At 39.2% G+C, this 20,730-nt stretch overlaps 1 protein-coding gene across 1 annotated transcript in view; it reads left to right on the plus strand.

Annotated features, from left to right (window-relative positions):
- MAST2 (microtubule associated serine/threonine kinase 2) overlaps window positions 1-20,730 on the plus strand; it is a 187,029-nt gene that overhangs the window by 112,167 nt on the left and 54,132 nt on the right. The window contains exons 5-7 of the mRNA XM_058809025.1: window positions 9,223-9,314; window positions 16,006-16,081; window positions 18,487-18,507. Coding sequence (XP_058665008.1) covers window positions 9,223-9,314; window positions 16,006-16,081; window positions 18,487-18,507 — 189 coding nt within the window. The remainder of the gene's footprint in view (window positions 1-9,222; window positions 9,315-16,005; window positions 16,082-18,486; window positions 18,508-20,730) is intronic.

Below are 20,730 nucleotides of genomic sequence, written 5' to 3' on the forward strand. Positions count from 1 at the left end.
GCTGCTCTGTGTGCCAGGGCAGGATCTGCACTCGGGGCCTCCCCCTCTTCTCCTGCCCTTGGTGGTTTTGTTGCTCCATTAACAGGAGATGTCTTCTACAGGTGTATTTCCTTATTATTTTAGTAGTCAGCTTATTTGATCTGATGTACACTGCAGTATAGCTATCTAATGTGTTATTGTAAATAATTTTTTCATATCTTTTTAAGTGTGTTGTTTTTATCCAGGGCAGTGGTTTATTGACAGACCTGTCTGTGTAAATGAGTAAGGACCACATAAACTGAATGCTTTATTTCAACATTGCAATGTAACTCTCTACATGAATTTACACCAGTTTTAGTGGCTACACTGAGCATTTTCAATGTCCACAGAACTTCAGCTCCTGTCTGCCCCCTTCTTTGATGTTTAGAGCCAAATCTCAATAGCCTCTTTTCCCTCTCTGCCATTCTGTGAGTGCACTGATTAGAGAGGTCCCAGGCAGCATTTCCTCTTCCAAAGCTTAAGGGAGCAACCTGAGCCATCTGTATTCTCTCTTTGTATCTGCTGTTTTGAATTAAAGCACCACCTTGGCAAACACATCTCACCTTTGCCTTCTCTGGTAGGGAAATGCTCTGCTCAGCCCTGGTGGAGTCCAGGCAGGCAGAGCATGGCATTTTCCTGTCTAAGCTTAGTCCTGGACAAATGTCAAAAGTTTTGTAGCCTTCCCACTGAGATTACAGTTTTGTTTAGCCCAGATATTTTCCTAATACATCCATTGGACGATTATCAGTCTACCTTACTACACTCATGCTTTGCTATTATTTTTTAGAGATGCTCTTGAGGATTTTTCTCCCATCTTTGTGTGTGTGTGCAAACATGAGCAGCAAACTGTTTTCAATGCTTCTCTTTGAAGGCCTTTAGAGGCTGAATTTTTGTGTGTATATGTATATACATACTTTAATACTTGCACAGAAAAGTGGTTTTACCCTCTTGAGGAAATGAACCTGTCTTCCTTGGACTGCCTTTTAGAAGTAATCTGTTCTTTTTTTTCAAATTTTATTAAATTGATGCTGATATTTTTAATTTGGTTTTATTTTGTAAGAATCTGCTAAGAGTTGGGAAACATTATTGCTTTAGGAAGGAGAGGGTTTTGGTGATGAAAATAGAAAGCACAATCTCGCCTTCTAAGTTTAGAAGCAAAAGTATAAATTTAAGTGATCGTTGTAAGGTAGGCAGATGGAGACTGATTTTCTGCATCTATGTCATTACCTACTACACCTTGCAACTGGGGATGAATTTGAGAATTGTTTACCTATTCAATGAATATTTTTCTATATATTCAAATTCTGCAAAGTTAAGAAAGGCAAAATGGAATCCCAATAACATAAAAGAGCATGATTCTCATAGCAGGTAATGGTTAGGGCAGTGTCTGGGTCAGAAAGATAAGGAGGGATGAGAGTGTTGATGTAGCAGTGGTGCAAAGCATGGTAATATATATTTTGCAGCTTGCCTTGGTTTTTTGGTATTTTTTAAAAGGTGAGATATTTTGGTCCCTTTACCTTCTGTGTTGAATCCCAAATATCTACAAAGCCTTTCTGTCAAAAGGTATTCAGAACTGAAAAATTCAGGGATGGTGGTTTCACAAAAAGCTGCCTAAGTGGAATTGGTTGCTGATGAAGAACCAGGCATGTGGAGTTATTGTCTAACAACAAGTTCTCTTTGTTGTCTGCTCTCCTGGCACATTTGTCCACATGTGGTGCCGTGTTCTGTTCAGCATTTTCTGTGCTCTGGTATGCTGGAAGCTGCTTGCAAGGTAAATATGCTGGGTGATGCTTAAGGAGGTTGATGTCGCAGAGCTGAGGATGGCAGTAAGTGAGGCTCATGTGCAAAAAGCAGAGGCACCAGGGGTGGAAGCACAGCCCAGCACTTGTCTGAAGGCCACAGCAGAGATGTAGTTCCAGCTGGGAGGAAAGCACATCACAAGTGTAGCATTCTGCCAAGCAAGCACAAACCCTGACACTCTTCAGTTGGTCTCCATAGCTGGAGAAGATGAGTCTTACCAACAGAGCAAAACCTTTCCAGTGGAGCTCAGGAAAGCACCTTAAGAATTTGTATTTTTAAAATGTGCAAATAATTTGATTACAAACATCCTAGTTTTGTTGAGAATGTTGCCACCCTGGTTATCACTCTACTGGTCAGCTGTGGGAAAATCTGTGTTCTATGCAGTAGATGCAACTCCCTGGACAGTCTGGAGATTAATTCTAGAATGGTGTATTGTTAAATAGATTTAAAATTAGATCAGTAATTAATCCTCATGCTGAGGTTTGGAACCGCAGGTAGCTGGTAATGAGCTAATTTGTAACATTTTTTGATTCTTAAACTAAGAAAATGCTCTGAAACAAAATGAAGAGAACTGATCATGTTGTGTGCTACAAAGCAACCAAATGAGTTTTCTTATTGTTTTATGTAACATTTACATTAAACCTGAAAAACTTTCTTTCCGTTTTCAGCTCATTTGCTTTGTTTGCTGGGTGCATCTTTGGGGAGAGTGTTTAGAGTAGGTTTGTTATATTGCACACCTGTATGTAATTGTACACTCCACGGTTAGAGGATTTGAAACAATATAAAATCACTTTGTCATTTCATTCTGGAATTTTTTTGCTTGTATTTTTTGGAGGAAAAGAAATGTGATAAACCAGCTTCCGTGAGAATTGCCAAGTAGAGACTTATTTAAAAAGCAGCTATGCTATGTGAAGCATTTAATAATAGATTTGGAGGAAATGGGAAATGAAAGTATGCAGTTATGCTTAGCATTCATTCAATCAGCCTTTCACACTTTGTGATGTAACTTCATGGCAGTATAATGCATAACACAACTGAAGTAGGAGATAGGAGTGCTTGAGAAGGTTTATTTTATGTTTTTGCTCATTAAATAATGTCTGTATTTGTTTTGAGATCTCTCTTCCATAATCAGAGATTTTTTTCGTACTTTTGTTCCTTTATGCTAAAACAAAGATAGGCTTGGAGCGTGTTCAGAATAAAGTGGATTTACGTGGTTGAGAACGGCTGTACCAGTCACTGTAATTTGTTGTGACATCTCATTTTGTTTGGCCTTCAGAGTTGTTCCTGTGTTGTTAATAATGCAAAAGGTCTGGACTATACAGAGTGGTGTAAGCAGGTGTGCACCAGCCTCAAGCATTAGGCAAATTAGACATAAATTTGGGGTTCACTGGCAATTCCAGCCTTTTCTTTTGTAATTTCTTAGCTTGCAGTGATGCTGCTTCTTCAATTCAAGCTCTAAATGAAGTAGGAGGGCTTGTCTAACATATAGCTTGGTTTAGATGAAAGGAAAATGGCCTTTCATGCAATAAGTTAATTCCTAAGTACAAAGATGTTAATTTTCCTTAAAACAAAAGAACCATCTGCACCCATTTTACTCCTTGCTTTGTGAATCTTGCATTGCTTGACTCTGTGTTCACCTCGGTTAATGTGCTTGGTAGCAGGCTGAGAGATATGGTGGCATTGTGGAAAATTATGTTTTACCCCTGTGCACTCTGGATATCTGTACAGAAGTACAACCCACACTTCAAAAGCTGACTGCATCTTTTTCCTCTGTGCTCTTCTTTTTTGGTCCAGTTTATTCTGTCTCATGGGCATCAAAACAATGGGCAGTGCAAATTTGAGTGGAGCCTGGCTTGCTGAACAACTTGCATCTGTTACTATGCTTGTAGTAATTAAATTGTAGGAAATGTTTTGTGGAAGAGGACCCTGCACTCAGGCAGTTGGTTTTCATTGTTGTTTTTATTTAAGTTCCAAAGTTAAATCCTATTTGAAGTTCTTCAGAAAGATGGTGGAAACAGGAATACTGTAATCCAGTCTCAAGATCATGAGAGTTAGGGATTGATCTTATAGAGGAGTGAATGGCAGGTACAGATTGTCCAGAGATGCACTGGATAAAGGCTCCTTACTTGTTTAGTCTGGCCAAATAACCAGGAAGGAATCCAAATTCAGGATGTTTCCTTCCTCCTGGGATTTTAATGACAGAAAATAAAGAGCAGTTTTCCTAGGTGATGTTGGGAAGAAGATAGTTCTGTGTCTATTGTGGTGGAGACCCTGCCTGCAACCCTTAAGAAGTTGCTTGTTGGACTCGTGCTTCCATCCTTCGTATCTTACCCATGTGTAATTGTTTTTCTTTACAACAAAATAAGTCTTCATTGTAGGAATGTGCAACCCCCCAAACCTACACCATGAATAATAACACTTTTTTCCCCCCAGTTATCCTAGGATGAATAATTCTTAAAGTATTCTTGAATGTGGAAAAAAAAAAAGAAATCAGTTGAACCAGATGCTTACTTATCTATTTTAGAGAACTAATTATCCCTGTTGTTGGTAGTGCTAAAGCTTACAAAATTGCTTCCATCTTTGAATTACTATAATTAAGACGATAACTTCCACATCTAGTTAACATTGCTGTGCAGCTGCTGCATTCATTGACATGCAGATTTTGGATTTTGTAAATTTTCTGTCATTGTGAATAAAAATTTTAAATACTTATTTTCATTTCCAAAATGTCTGTTTCTCATAAAGAACTCTTTGTAAAGCAAATCAACTGAAACCAAACTTCTGTAATATCAGAAGGGAATCTGGTGAAGTTTGGTTAGGTGATATTACATTTTAGGAAAATATGTAACCACAAATAACTTTAGTAGATATGACTGCTCTGAATTTGGATCCCGATTCATAGGGATTTGAGGTCACTAAATGGAGTGTCAAATCTGGAACAAGTCTTATGTTTGGCTTCTGAAATGCTATTTTGAAAGAAGTTAGTGCAGGAGTTAATCTGGCACTCTGACAACCTGAGGTAGTTCAAGAAATTTTAAAATTAAAATTTTTGGTTGAAGATTGGGCTTGATGATCTTGTAGTTCTTTTCTAATTTTAGTGATTCTGTGACACATCACTAATATTAATAAAATGCATTCATGAATAGTAACCAAAATGTGATTGAAGCTATACTTTTTCCAAGTATCTTATTTCTTCAAGTTGATTTCTGCCCAAGTCAATGAGAAAGCTCATGCAATCAGTGCTATCAGTGTTATCCTGTTTACTTACATACTCCAGCAGTTTCAGCTACGAGAAATTTCTCAAGGCCTATAAATTCAGATGGATTTTGAGAAACTTCCTTATCATTATTCATTTATAATAACCAGCATCCCTATGAAATTGCATGATGGTGGTTGGTTATTTATGTTTACATTGTTTTTTTCTGTGGCCCTCACTTTCATTACACGGATGCCTCCTGGGCGTTAATCAGTTTTGCTCGGTGAGTTGAAGATGTCCCCTGAGTAAACTGCTAAAATAAAGAATCAAATATCGATTCATGCTGAAACTGAGTCATTGATTTCTTTTTCAAACTGAGTAGGCACAAGAAACAAGGTGCACTCATGTTGCTCATTTCAGAGGCTTGCCCTGGGCTTGGCCATGGGTGAGGAGGAGGAGGAGGCTGGTTGGGGTGCAGATGAAGAGCTGGGGGCTGCGTGCAGGTCGCAGGTACAATGCCAAAAGTGCTGAGAAATAACTCTGGGCAAGGGTGCTGCCTGGGGGCACATTGCAGTGGGTCCAAAGGCAGTGTCCAGTTACCGGAGCCGTCCGATGTCCTGCGGGGTTCAGTTTCAGGGACGCACTGGGGACGCTTCAGTACTCGTAACAAATGATATTTTTACTGCAGGCAGAGAAGTTAACTCCAGAAACAGAATAAAATCTCTATTTCCATAATGATCCAAAGGCATTGTTTCAGCTGTTTCAATGTAAGATATCCATTTTACTATTTAGAATTAAACCGAGGTGCTGCTGTGATCTCACAGGTTTCTGGACTCGGGTTTGGCTGTGAGTGTGTTTGACCAGGGAAGGGAGGGCAGCTCCTCCAGAGCTCTGCATGGGCTGGAGCTCAGCCCTACAGCTTTGAGCCCTACAGAAACTCTGTGCTTTTAAAATTGTGTTTTGCCTAAGCTGGAAGACCTGGAGGGGATTTGGTCTCTGAAATGATGAAGTGAGATCTGAGAAAAAAAAAGGTTAACAAGACCCATAGCAAATCGTGAGAGAAAAGGAGGTTCAGGGCAGGACTCACATTGTGTTTAATGAAAGCAGCAAAACTTTGGCTTATAAACAAATAATAATGCTTAAATCTCTGTGGGCTGGTTAAAAACTGTTTTTTTTTTCTAGTTAAAAAGTAAGCTCTAGCCAACCTTCTCCCCTTTTACTTTCTCCTATTACTCCTGTTTTCTTATGTAGATTGAATTAATTTTTGAGCAAGAAAACATACAGTATTGTTTCAAGAATCCACAAATGGTAATAAATAATAATTAATGCAATTTAAAGGATTAACAACATGATCTCCTCATTATCTTTGGCCTGGTAGCTCACTTTTGAGCCGAGCACTGTCTGTCTGGCTAAAATGAGCCTTCCAGGAAATAATTTTTTTTTTTTCAGTGGAACTGCTTCTGCCAACACTTAAATTGACTAGTTTGAATTTCTTTGGCACTAAGCCCTGCTTAAAGCCAGCTTTGCTTCCTTCATATTTAGCTGTTCTTTTAGAGGTGCTCAAATGCTGTCATAGTGACTTGTGGGGGGAGAGGTCATCCCACTGAACTCTGCTCGTTACCTCCTCCATTCACCCTCTTTTGTTTTAGTGCCTACCAGAACTTCATCACTCTTGTTCTGCATTTCCTCTTGGATTTCTACATCTCTTAAAAGATTTTTTTCTCTATATGCAGATTTTTCTCTATATTTCTTCCACCAGTAGAGAGTGTGATTGTACTTGTGTATTTTTCTCAACATAGAACATGAATTTGAGAAGTTGGGTGTTGTGTTTTTAGTCTCTGTGTTTAAGTTTTGCCTTATTGCCAACACACATAAGTCATAGCAATGGCTAAACAGACCCAAGTGGTGTTTCTCTTTTGCACATGAGAGATCCAGGAAAATTAAAAGTTATCCAATGATAAGGGTGCAAAGAGAATAATGTTTTATTCCAAACTTGGGCTAGGCTTTCACTCCAAGCCTTCCCTCCTCTGGGTACATTTGTGTAAACCTGACCTATTTTAAGGGGTCTCAGCTGTGCTTGCTCTCCATCCCCTTAACCCTTTCTCTTTTGGCTCCTTATGTTGGCAAAGACAGCAAAGAAAATGGGTTTATAAAACTCTATTCAATTGGGAAAATGCAGGCAAGCAGTTAAAAAGCTCTGAGGCTCTGAGTTTGGGACAGCTCACTTCCCCTGTTATGCTGTGGTTTAAATATACCAAGTTTCCATAGTCAGCTCCAGACATTGCTGTGGTAAAGTGTGCTTTAGGAACTCTCTTTAGCAAAGAGATAAAATTGTAGAGAATGGAGCTCTGTTTTCTCACTGTACTAGTGGTTTTTACTGAGCAAGATCTTAAATTCTTACACTATATTTGATACTAAAATACCCAGGATTTTTTTTATTTCTTACATAGTAATATATATTACACTAGAATATTCAGGAATTTCACGATTCAAGAAAGATTTTGTGCTAATGTAAACAATGATTATCTGGTATTAATGTTGGAATTGAATATTCTGGGGTTTTTTCAGCAGTTACTGGAATAGTGTAACTGAAAACATGTTTAAAATATCTGTGAACTGGGATTTTAAGCTTCTTAAAATCAGGCTGTTAGTTTTTCCATGAGATGTGCACAATGGCAATCAGTTTTTGGATGGACTGTTGTTGAATAATACATGAATGTAAATGGAGATTGTATGGAATCAGTTGGATAATTCTGAGGAATGCTTTAAGTACACTAAAGAGCCTGAATAGCAGTTAATGGTGCTTCAACTTTATTACTGTTTATTATAGTTGGCAGTTCAGTTGTATTTTTTTCTGCATCAAGTTCTCTAGTTTCCTATAGAACAGCAATAAAATAAGCTTACAAATAATAATAGTCAGATGCACTGTATCCTGTGGCAGCAAAATACTTTTGCATTAAATTGTAGCTCTTGGCAGGCCGAGTGTGTTTATTGTTGGGCAGCTCCAGCAGATCAGTCAGTGCACCAAGGACCTGGCAGGCGTCAGCATTTGGGGTCTGCAAGCAAAGAGGCTTTTCCTGTGCCTGGGGAACCCAGTGTGGAGCTTCACAGGGCACCCCTGGAGCGGGGCCAGAGAGCTCCTTCCTCAGCCTTTGCTCAGCTTTCCCTGCTCCTGGCTGTTCTCCCACCCCCATCAGCCCCAGTGGGATTCTAGGGACCTGTTTTGGGAACTGCTGAAGTGAGCAGGAATGTTTGTGCCATGGGGGAAGCAAGCTGGAGGCACAGAGAATGGATGTATGTAGCTGTGGTGCTGGGTCAGTTCTAAGATTTTGCTGGCAATTTCATTTCTTCTGTTTAAACAGCAGGAGAAGTGGCAATCACAAAGGGATTTAACTATCTAACTGCTCTTCTTCGCAGATCTCATGATTTAAAAATGTTTCCCTCACCCACTGTGATTCCTTTTGTCATCTTCAGAGCTAAATGTTTGCTACCAGCAGTCATGAGCTGGGAAGCAAATGGAGGAACACATCCTTCTCTTCTCTTGGCTCGGCTTTCCCAACAGGGAAAAAATAAATCTGAACTGTCCCATAAGAAGTGTCACTTTCCTTGCTGGAGCAAAGTCAGGGCAATGAGTGGAGTTGATGTGGTGGAGGCGTGTGTGAAACTTGCTTTGCAGAGTTTTCCATCGGTATTGCCGCATGTGTTCACAAAGAGTTTTGAATCCCAGGCTTTAAGTTTGAGTAGTAATCCCACTCATCTGCTGGGTTGTGTTAACACTTTGCTCTGTAATTTTAACTCCGCCCTAAGGAATATGCTCTAGTTTCTTATAACCAAGCCAATAATTTTAACGGATTTATTTGCTATGTTGGGTATTGGTAAGAGTATCCACAGCACTCTGGGCTATATTACATTGTTTTTTGTGTGAGTTGTAAAGCATGAGTAGCACATATTCTGTGAAACAGGAATAAATTACGAGCTATCTCTAGCAGCCTATGCAACAAATGCTTCCAGAGTGTTGAAACACTTGCTGCTGACAAAGTACCTTTCTTCCCTGTACATTTCCATCTTTGCAGGATCACTACTGAGGTCAAGAGTATGAGAAAAATCCCACCCTAAATACTGAGAGATTCTGCAGGACCTGCCTCGAGGTGCTGTTGTCCATCTGACCGTGCCTAATGGTTGGTTTATTTTTCTTTTATTTCTTTCAGCTGTCGGACAAGCAACAGGAAGAGTTTGATTGTAACATCCAGCACATCTCCAACTCTCCCACGGCCACATTCCCCTCTTCATGGACACACAGGTAACTCCCTAGGACTGCTCCACCTGGGAAGCACCAGCAGTCACTCACTGCAGTGAAACTCAGCATCAAAGTATGCCCTATGGAAATTACTCTGTCTGTCGTTTTTCACCTTCTCTGACTTGTAAGAGGGTCCTTATAATTTTAAAATACATGTTTTATGTTCTGCACTTTCCATATCCACCCTCCACTCTTCCTGGGGGATTCAATCCTCTTACATCCTGCAAAAGAGCCTGAGATGGAAAACGAAGCCAAATAAAATTAGATAAATACATTTCAGTAAATCTCTTGTTCTGAGTCTCTGAGCATGGTTAATTTGTGCCAGTGATTTAACTGCAGTTCTCATGAGGAGGAACATCCTGCCTGTTTCCATGTGCCTCTGGCAGCCTGGCAGCTGTGCAGTGTGCCATCTTACGGTCTCTGTCTGCTCCTCATAGCAGCATGAGGTGTTTGGGAGTTCTATTTCTTTTTGACACTGCTCCCAATTTTACCATGGTAGCAGCTGGGAAATGCTCATTTCAGAGCACATGGGCAGGGGCTTGTTAGTCATTGAAGTGAAGTGTGTGGAGATGTTCTTCCAACAGAAAAAGAGGGAATAATTCTTCAGAAGGGGTCACGCATGCAGATTCAACAGCTTGCCTGAACAGCATGTTCCCTTGTTTTTATTGCTGAGGGAGGTAGATGGTGTGTGACAATTTTGGTTTTGCTGTTTCAAAATGCCAGAGAGGATGACTGGGCTTCAGGTAGGTCCCTGATGGGCACCAGTCAGTAGCAGGAAACAGCTGGAAGGTTTGTGGCACATCACCCACAGTGCAGCCTCTCTGCAAACGCGTCAGTGCTGCGTGTGAGACAGGGAATGTTGTTTTCATTGTAGTCACACTGCCTTCCTCCTACATGGCAGTATGTTCTGTAAATGCTTTCTGGAGACTGAAACTGAGGCAGTGCTGAGAAAGAACAGCAAACTGATGGGAGCTCAGCTAGAAGGAGCCATCTGCTTCTGTTTGCAGAGCTTTGCATCCCAAAAGGTGATATCCAGCCTGTTGAAAGGAAAAGGAAGGCTGAAGTTATTGTTCAGGGATGCCCATAAAAGCCTCATTCACTCTTAAGTTTTCGTAAAAATCTACCACATTTTCTTGGGATGCTATAAAAGATCCAGTCATGGAAAGCTAGGAAGATGCTTTAAGTACATTGTTATTCTAAAATGACCCATGATTTTCAAATTAAAATGTTAACAAAATCTTACAGATGGTATATTAAAACCGTTTTCTGCTTCAGAATTTGATAGAAAGTGCAGGGTCAAAAATGTGTACAGGACCATCTCCTTCCACTTCAAACTCCCTTGTTGCTGTTGTGTGGTTATGGTGGCAATAATTTTGTAAAATTTAGTTTAAAAAAGGCATTTTTCTTGGTAGAGTTTCACCATTTAGCTACATTGTGCTTTTTGCTTTGAATTCATATACATATATAGGTAGTTGGTTTCACTAAATTCTAAATTAGCTCTATAAGCCTTTTAACAGAGAAAAATAAATACCTCGGAGATTGCAACAAGATATTGACATGATCATTGGTCAGAAAGCAAATGCAGAAATGTTCATAATAGAAACATGTATATTGTATTTTCTTTTGATTTGCTTTTCTCCTCTACTTAAAAATTTAAATTTTTTTCTGGTGGTTTTGGTGCTGTTTCAGGCTTTATAAGCTTATAATTTATTAAAAGTATGTGAGTGTCTTCTGAAAGGAAGAGTAACTACTCAGTGGTGTGCCACCTCACTTTAGCAGTAATTTTCAACTATTTCCTTTTTTTCCCTACTGTTGCATATGGGATTTAAAATTATTAATTGAAAGGGCATCCTTTGCTACCTGCAAGAGTAGCCAGTACTGCAAAGGAAGATAAATTTATTTAATTTGGGTTCTCTGCCAGTACTATATTTAGGAGTCTTCCCTGGGAAAAAAATAATTTATTCAAGAGACAAAAGTAGATGAAATTTAGAGTAGAGTCACAAATATTTTCTTAAGAAATATCATATATGAGGAGTGAATTTGAGAACAGGCTGTGATATTTGTTTAGTATTTGAACAGAATCTGTCAGTCTGTTTGTTCAGGCACACGCAGTGATGAGTTACTAAGAAATGCTGGGGCCTCTCCCCGGCCTCTTTTGTCTTGAACTTTTCTCTTGTCTTCTTAATGCCCATTCTGAGCCTCTGCTACAAATCAAAGGAACAGCAAGCATGCAGAGAAACCAGAGAGGCTTTCTAAATGTTTCTGTTCAGACACCATACTAAAATAAATTCCTAAAATACTAAAACAAATACACTAAAATACAAATCACTAAATGCACAAAATAAATAAATGGCAGTAATGTCAGGGGTTACTCTGCTGTACATGATGTAAAAGTCAGTGGGTGAGGTCTAGGAGAGTTCTTTCTGTCAGGCAAACCTGGCTCCTCATGAGCACTGGTCCAGGCAAAGGCACTTACTGTCCAAACAGCGTCCCAACAAGATGCCAGGCAACTTCATGTCCTAGAAAATTTAGAAGAAAAGTGTTACTTAAAGAGCTCTGAACATTTGAGAAAGAAGTTCATCCAAATATTTTGAACCCATGAAATAATTTCTGAATCAAGAGCACTTAAGTGTGCTAGTTCAGTTTTCAGACTGTGTGAAACAGCATTTCCAGAATGAGCTGATACTTTGGCATAAAGAGCTACAGCTCGTGGGGAGGTCACTCTGCTGGTTTAGTCTCCCATACTTGTAGTGGCCATTTTTAGGAATGCAAATTTGAAAATTTTGCCTTTATTCTAAATCCTTTTTGTTTTGAAATGAGAGAGGGAAGTAAAGAGGTACACATGTGTACTCATTTTTTTTCTATTTCTTTGAATCCATTTTTTAAAATCTGAAAATTACAAAGAGGTTACACCGTAAGGATCATAACTAAATTGCCATAGATTATATTTTAAATCAAAATTCTTAAAATCAAAGTTACATTGTAATTTAGTAGTAAAGAGATCAGTAATTACAGCTGGGAAATTGAAACTCTGGCTATTTTGAAATTTACTTTCCACAGCTCTAAGTTACCCAGGTTGCTCTCTGGCTTCCAGTGGGGGCACCTGTCCCTGCTGGGACCTTTGCCCTGCTCCCATCTGTAATGGCACATGGAGGGAGCTGCTCACAGGCAGCACTGTGAATTAAATGATTCTGCTATTACTGCAAGTTCAGTTCCACCTTCTGGCAGAATAATGGCTATTGCTGAGGTGCCTATTTATTTATTATTTTTAGAGTGTGCAGAGTATGTAACATCCCACCCTAGATCCTGCCCTGGTTATCAAAGCTGAAGTTCATCAGCACATCTTGCTGTGATCCTTGGCTGGTCTGAGAGCACCATGGCATTCATTGTTTATGAGACTTGTGGTACACAGGGTGCTTTAACTATGGCCATAATTTTGAAATTTGTGTGCGCTGGAAGGCATCTAATTCTGTAGCATGCACATTATCTTTAGCTGCCTGCTTTAATATTCAGCAAATAATTTGAATATCCTGCATAGAAGACCACAGAAACTTAGCTTTTGTGTTTATTTATTGATTTTTAGAAGCAGGTTTTACAGCATGGTTCTGATGTGAATTTTGGAGTTCATGGCCTGTCTGATGAATGTCATTCATGTTTGTAGGGGATAGCTGAGACTGTCATTGCCTGTAAGGTCTGGTTTCATGTTTTGAAGGTAGTGGATTTACAGATGCTTTGGCTCCATCCTTCTTCCTGTGTCCGGAAGATGTGAAGATTCCTGCCTGAATTATTGGCATTGGTGTTGCTGTGTTGATTTACCTAATGGGCAATCATTCTGTGTAACAGCCTCCCTTGGGACAGGTATTTCAGGTTCAGTAGTAGCCAACTATAACCCTGGAGCAACAGGGGAATCTACCTTTGCTGCAGAATAAATGGGGTTTCAATCAGCCTTGGTGAACAAGGCCATTGCCTTGTTAAAATACCTCCATCTACAGCAGATGCAGCAGTGCTGGGAAATTTTAGGGAAAGTAGAAATTCCCCTTCTCCCTGTTGTTGTTTTAAAAGCTTCACCCAGACTTGAATTGAGTAGAAAAACTAATTGCTTTTCATTTTAAAACTAGAAGCAAATCACAGGGGATCTAATTAAAATTCCAGTGTCTGAAAGGAAATATGCCGTATACATCTGAAAAAGTAGTTGCTTAAAAATTAGTAGTATCTCTGTACCACACAGTGCAGGCTCAGAACAGTTTGAACACCCACATACTTAATTTCAAAATTTAAAAACTGTCATTACCCAATTTGCTCAGTTATTCTGAAATTCCATTTTGATCATAGCCCAGTAAGTTCAAAGATTGATGAAGATATAAAAAGGCAATGACAGTTCATTGCATGTTTATAACAACATTGGGCAATGAGGTTTTTGATCAAAACTATCATCTTGACACAGTAGTGTTCATTGCCAGTAAAGTTTGAAAAATGAGAAGGCAAAGACCAAGGTTTCCAGCAAAGCTGGCAGCCTTCCTTGCTTTGTCAGCTCATCTGCATCACCATGGAAAGGCCTCACTCCTGCAGCATCCTAAAATGCTCCTTCAGCTTTCTGCTACCAAGTGTTTGGTGACCCTGACCCTAAGGTGTGTGCTGCTGCCAGGACATGAGTTGTCATGCATGACTCAGTTCTTCACTTGGACTTCTCGATCTCCTTGAAAGCTTGCAGTGCCTCCCAGACTGGAACTGTCAGACCTCTCCATCTTCTTGAGGTTCAAAAGCAGCAAAATGGTTCTGGTTTTCCACTGTGACCATAAGAATTAAAATGAGTACAAGCTTAATAAATGAAACAACAGAAGTTATTTAGCTATGGGCCTCTGATCACTCTCTCCCCTCTGCACTTGGGATATACTGGGAATGAGTTAAACAATGCCCAGTTTTGGATGAGGACTTGAATTGTTTTGTATTCAACTGTGAACTTGTTGTTAGTCTTGGCTAACAATATGAAAGGAAACCAAGGCAAAGGAAAACAAACCTGTTGCTCAAACTCTTTGTTTTTAATTTAGTTTGCTCTTGATGAAGCAGATTGTGAAGTGGTCTGGAATTCACTTACCTCTCCAGTTCTCTCATCACCCCATGACACATGTTCCATCAGCCTGGGCTGGTTTAATCTCAACCAGCTGCTACTTTTCCCCTTGCAGACTTGCAGACCAGATGGAGTTTGCTGGCCTGTGCTGCACTGTGGCCATCCTCATACCCCAGGAGGTGCCAGCCTGTTCCCCCTCTCCTCCTCCTCCCTCCCTGCCCCGACACACGTGCCAGGTGTGCACACCTTGCCCACAGAAGCTGTGCAGAGATGCTGCTGCAGACTTTTGTGCCCCTTTTGTGAGGCTGAAGTGGGAGGGAATGTTGCCTTCAGCTGAGCACTGTGCTTATATTCTGCTCCTGCTCAGTGGAACAGCAAAGGTGTGTGGATAACTTGGATTGAAATTATTGTGACTTAATTATAAGCTTAATTACAAGCTTCAGTAGGTTGCTGGATGGGACTGTAACCTCAGGATCACTGCTGCCCTGAGGGGCAAGCCGGGGAACTTGAGCTTCTGAAACGGAGACAAGTCCTTTGCAGATGGCTCATGCTTGAGGTTTGACTTTTCAACATGGCTTTTAAAATAAAACCATTTTATATGGGATCTAAATTTAAAACCATTTCTGATGTACCTTGCAGTGTATTGCTTTTCCAGAATCTATTTCATTTTCCTGGTCTTATTTTAGTGCTATATTGTTGTGTTTGCACAAAGAAATTGCTGTTGACACATTTACTATGGATAGTTTCTCTTCTGTGCCTGTATTAATGATGGGACAGAGCAAACCACTTCATGCCCAATAGAATGCACACTCACTGATGTGGAGCTTCTAAATTCATCCATGTCTTTGAAATACTTCTGTAGTTAGTTTGTAAATGATCCTGGCGTTCAGAAGGGCTTTCTGCATGATGGTTGCTTTTTACTTTGAAATAAAATACGTTGCAATAAACCACTCACCATGATTGCACACCATATGACAAAGCCTAGAGAAAAAAAAAACCACACCAAAAATTAACTGTTTTTTCTTCTTGTCTGTATAGTTTCACCAGTAGTTTCATTTTCATGGTAAAATACTATTTCAGAGAAGTGGTAGTTAGTGTGAATGCTGATAGGTTTTAGCCCAATCATCTTACATATAGATAGTAATTTTATTATGTGCAGTTTTCACGGTATATCCCTTTTTTTTTTCTCAGTGCATTTTGCATTCAACCTTAGCATACATTGGGAAGAAATGTTTACTTACTGTTTATTTTTCCTGAAACTGTCATGTGTCTCTTCTAAATCAGGTTTTTCATTGACAAGTGTTAGGAAAAGCTTGTAGATAGAAATTACTGCAAAATAATAAAAGACTCTCTTTTCTATGGGTGGTACATTACTTACCTGAAAGTGAGAAATGAAACATACCCTTTAAATTATTTTTAAAGGAGGAAAAATAGTGGTAAATCTGCGTCAGAACATTTCTTTAGCAAGCTAATGCTCAAAACTCAAAGACTCAAAGCTCCATATTTCCAATTATTTGTGACTACAATGTGCAGTTCAAAGTCTTTCAGAACACTGAAAACTTACTCCATTTGTTTCAAATGTGAACAAAATGGTTTTGAACTGTTAATTTTTGCTTTCTTAAACAGGTAGCAGCCCCTTGGACAGTCCCAGGAACTTCTCTCCAAATGCACCTGCTCATTTTTCCTTTGTTCCTGCCCGAAGGTAAGGCAAGATCTGTTCTCTTTGGACTGGCAAGCAAATAGTCTGTGCATTTTATTTACAGATGGCCTATGGGTTAGAACATTTTGATTGTGCTTTACTTTCTTTGATGTCTCCATTTTGTTTTATTTTACTCCTTATGGCTTTCATCTTGGCAGCACCAGAATGTATTAGGGGCTTTTCAGACCTAGAAAAAGATAAAGTAAATGAAGCAGTTAATGCTGCCTGAGGAAGAGGCAGTGTTCTCCCAGAAGAACGACATGTAGGGCATGTGATATGACACATTATTTAGTCAAAGTGACATTAAAGCCAGTCATGATTAGGGTAATTGTAACTTAGTTGTAGTCCTAGATGTTGCTCTCACTGAGGTGTATTGAAAATGTACTGATCTTCTTTGCTGTGTCTGCACAAAGGTATAAAAATACCTTAATTTAGGTGTGCACCACCCTGTGTCTTCATTACCTGCCTTCTCACTGGTAGTGACTCCTGACTTTTCTCTGCTGTCTTGGGCATTGATGTCAAGAGAACATTACTACTCAATGAGGAAAATAGCTGATAATTGAAATTGCAAGTCTAAGAGAACCTCTACAGGAGCAGCACTGAGAGACCCCAGTGTGGAGCTGTCATTTGTCCTGCAGCAGGGCTGGACAGGTGCTGCTCATGCTGTGTGTCAAACTGCTGGGAGGAAATCTGATCCCACAGCGGTGGATTTAGTGTGAGGAACAGGAATGAGAGAATAGAGACAGCTGGGAAAAGCAGAAAAATGGTGATTTGAATGTTGAGTCCCAGCAGGTAGGCAGAAATGGATAATGATACAGAAAGTTAAATTTTGTGAGAAAGAAAGAACAGGGAAATTAGAGAGCTCCCAAGCAGTGCTTGTGCATAGGAGGTGGGTTATTAGATTAAAGTGTGAGGAAGGTATTTTGGATTTATTAAACTCTGCCTTAGTTGAAAAAAAACCCAGTCTGTGTATAAATGATCTGAGAATAAGAAATGTGTGATCATCCTGAGAGGAAGTAAGTTCTCTGAGAAAGACAGCTTTAGCTTGAGGACTAGTTAGAAAAAATGATAAGTCTCAAAACTTCAGAGAAGAATAAAGGGTTAGGATTTGATGGAATAAAGTACACTCTTTATCCGAATGGCAGGAAAATCCTGGAGCATTTCTCCATTGAGGTGATTTGCTAGAAGACCTGGTGTCCTTGAATTCTGTGTGAAGCAGACTTTGGTCTTCTAGTTTATGTAAGAAAATGCTTTTTAATAGCACATGAAATGCAAGAGACGGGATATGTATTTTCCTGTTGCCTCAGAGGGAAAATTAGTGCTTTACCTGCAGCTTAAACAACTCAAATGGACTCATCCACATTTGGTTTTAAAGCCTGATCTGGATGTATTCAATAAGCTCTGTTGAAATCAGCTGAAATTTTACCATTTTTCACAGTATCTGAAGTATCTCACAGGAGTTCTGGATCCTGGAAAACAGTAGAAAAGTTGCAGCAGAAACAGCAGTTATTGTCAAACCTCAATGTAATTTTTCAACATCATGTTTCAACTTGATCCTTCAATATGGCTTTCTAAAACTCTGAAGAGTGCTCTTTCATACTTTTCCACTTTTAAAATCTAATTTTTAAAGAAATAGGTGAATAAAGGTTAAGCCTGTCCTGTTGAGTGCCGTGGTTCATTTTATAGTATTCATGTTCCTCTCTATACTTTTCCTGCCAGGGAAAAGAACACTTAAGCACTGCTTGTTTTAGAAACCTGTTTCTATTTTCTGCTTGCATTACAGCCTGAATAGCTATGCCAGCAGTAACAACAGATACATGCTGGATTACCCCATACTGGTATCAGAATAACTTCTATATGATGGAATTAAGGAATTACAAGTGTGGTGCCAGAGAAATGGATATTTCACAGTACCCTTTTCATTGGCATTGCATGGGGCTTAAGAGATCAGGCCCTTGCCTGATTTCCTGCCTTTGCCATCACAGGAATTACTTGTTGCTGATTTTCTGCCTTTTTTAGCAGTGTAATTTGTTCATTTATTATCCTGTTTGGACATAATTTGTGAATGCCATTCTTTCTTTATAGTCCTATGATGTGTTCTTTCTTGAGATGGGATAGGAAACTTGTTTGGAAAGTTTGTGTTATTGTAAAGCCACTACAATTTCCTGCAAGGTTGTCCTTAGTCTGACTTGTGATTAACCATAAATCCCTTGCTAGATACCCTTTCAATGATTGTGTCACAGCCACAACACTATGGGCAGGAATGTATGGTTAATTCTGCTCATACTCACTAAAACTGATATTGCAGGAATACCAGTAACAGAAAATGAAGGGGTTTTTTTTCAGAAATCACATGCATCATTTACTGCTCCCTCTCTCATAATTATTGTACAATTTTTTCCACACAGCCATGGACACAGAGCAGACAGGTAATGTGGATCCCATTGTGCTGTTTGTGTGTGTGTGTAAAGCTTGTGTCCCTAACAAGTTCATGCTGTAACAACCCCATTTAGGCATTCAGCTTCTAGTCTTTGTAGTAGAAACAGAAAATCTTGATATTTTGGCTTAAAGCAATAAACAGGTAGCGCTCTGGAGAAGATGTGTTGTTTTTCTAACTCCTTGTTTGAAATTGATCTGCTTCTTCGTGAAATAGCATTTAGCTGCCATAAAAACATCCCCATAATTAACTAATTAAAATATCATTTTAGAGGCAAAATTTGTTGTTTGCATGTCTTTGTTGGGTTAGCAAAGCATCTGTAATAAATAAAAAAACCTAAAGTTGTCATTCCAAGTGTCTTATCCTGAAGTAATATTGCATGTTGTCTCGCTAAAAGTATGTTTATTAACAAAACAATAAAGTACTTTGAAATGCTTTGCATAAATGTAGGAAGAATTTGCTTTAAAGGTCTTTTCCTCATCCTTGATTTGGAAGATTTTCACTCTTGTCCCACTTCTTTCTGCTAGAGTAGAGCTGATGTGTTTGTCCTGACTCTTAGCACATTGCTTGCCTGGATTGCATCAGCAGAAAACAGCCTAAGCATGAAGGGCTGTGCTGGAATTTCTAATTGAGAAAGATATTTTCTTTTAACTTGGTAAAAATGAAAATTCTAAAGTTATTTCAATGCACCATTTAGGTAATTCAGTTTTTTTAAAAAATCAAGCTTTTCTTTTGCAAGAAATGAATAACTTGTGCAGCAAGAAACAGAATGTTTTGCTCTGGGACTGAGGATCCAAAGTGAGGTTGAATCATTGACATAAATATTTCCCCTGAGCCCCTGTATGTTACAAGAAACTCAATGAAGATTATTGAAGTTAGGCGTTCAATCCCTTACCACAGCATGCTGCAACTTTGTAATGTGGATAGTTGTTGTTTTTCAGGGTTAAGAAAGGAATTCCATTTCGCTTGAAACGATTTTGAGATTGTTCTTTTACATTTAATTGTCTTGCCAGAGAAAACATCACCTGTGGCTAAATGGGGTTTAGCTGTACCATAGGCATGCAATAAAAATCTGCATTACAGACTTATTATTTTTTTAATGCATGAAGCATGAGTCTTTTTAAAACCCTATTGACATAATATTCTTTCAGTGATGTGGAACAGTGAGTTTATTTCCCTCTCATTCTAAGATAGATGACAAAGAGAGGTGTGCATCAGTGCCTGAAAATAAAAGGAACTAGAGCTGGAAAAACTGTAAACAGGGGTTTTTGTCTTGGTGGGCACAGATAAAGGCACCTTTATCTGGAGGCTTCATGGGTATGGATAGTGGATGAGAAATATTACTGTGAAGATAACAGTTGAGGTTTTTATAATCACTATTTCAGACCTGTACCAAATATTCTATTTTATAATGCACTTGCATAAATGCACTGTATCTGTGTGTACCAAAACCTCCCATGTCTCTCCAAAGTGAGTTAGAGCTGTTCTAATTCAGCTTCATGTTATGACCAGTTACTGATAATCTGCTGCAAGAAAAAACCCAAGCAAATGGAAACTGACGTGAGGAGGAGACTTTTAACATCCATCCCACTGTGCAACAGGACATGGTTGTCCATTTTAAGGACATCATGTGGGAAACTAGATCAGAGCTAGAAAAAGTGCTGTGAGACTGAGCTGAATGTAGTTCGGTTTCCATCCTCACTGAGACTGGGTTTGAGGGAAGAAGAGGATTTCAGGGAGGACAGCGCTGATTCTTCTCAAAGCTCTTGTGTAGTTCCTTGGTTCCTCAGTTTTGACACTGGCAAAACAAGACCTTTCTGCAGTGTCACCACAATGTTTTGGATGTTTTCCCTGAGGAATCAAGATAATCAAGGAACAAGGAACATGTTTATTTGGCTACAATAGGGAAGTAACTGCTGATGTTATAGTGACTGGAGGAGAAAGGACCCTAGGTGAGATTTCTGTGATTTATTCGTGTATTTGGAGTGGGCCCCTTGGCTCTGTTCCTATCTGCTGGGTTTAATTTTCCAGCTATGCCAGGAAATATGCTGGAAAAGGATGACCTCTGAGTAGGTAAACAAATTAATCTGCTTTCAGTTGATTCTTGATCTAATGTAATTTTTTTTTTGTCCTCAATCTGAATCTTCATTTGGAAGACAATGAGCTGCATAAGTATGATAAGCATGAGTGTCTTTTTCAAAGAAGTTTGCAAGGA

Source organism: Ammospiza caudacuta, chromosome 7, assembly GCF_027887145.1.
Source record: "Ammospiza caudacuta isolate bAmmCau1 chromosome 7, bAmmCau1.pri, whole genome shotgun sequence".
NCBI classification, from domain to species: domain Eukaryota; kingdom Metazoa; phylum Chordata; class Aves; order Passeriformes; family Passerellidae; genus Ammospiza; species Ammospiza caudacuta.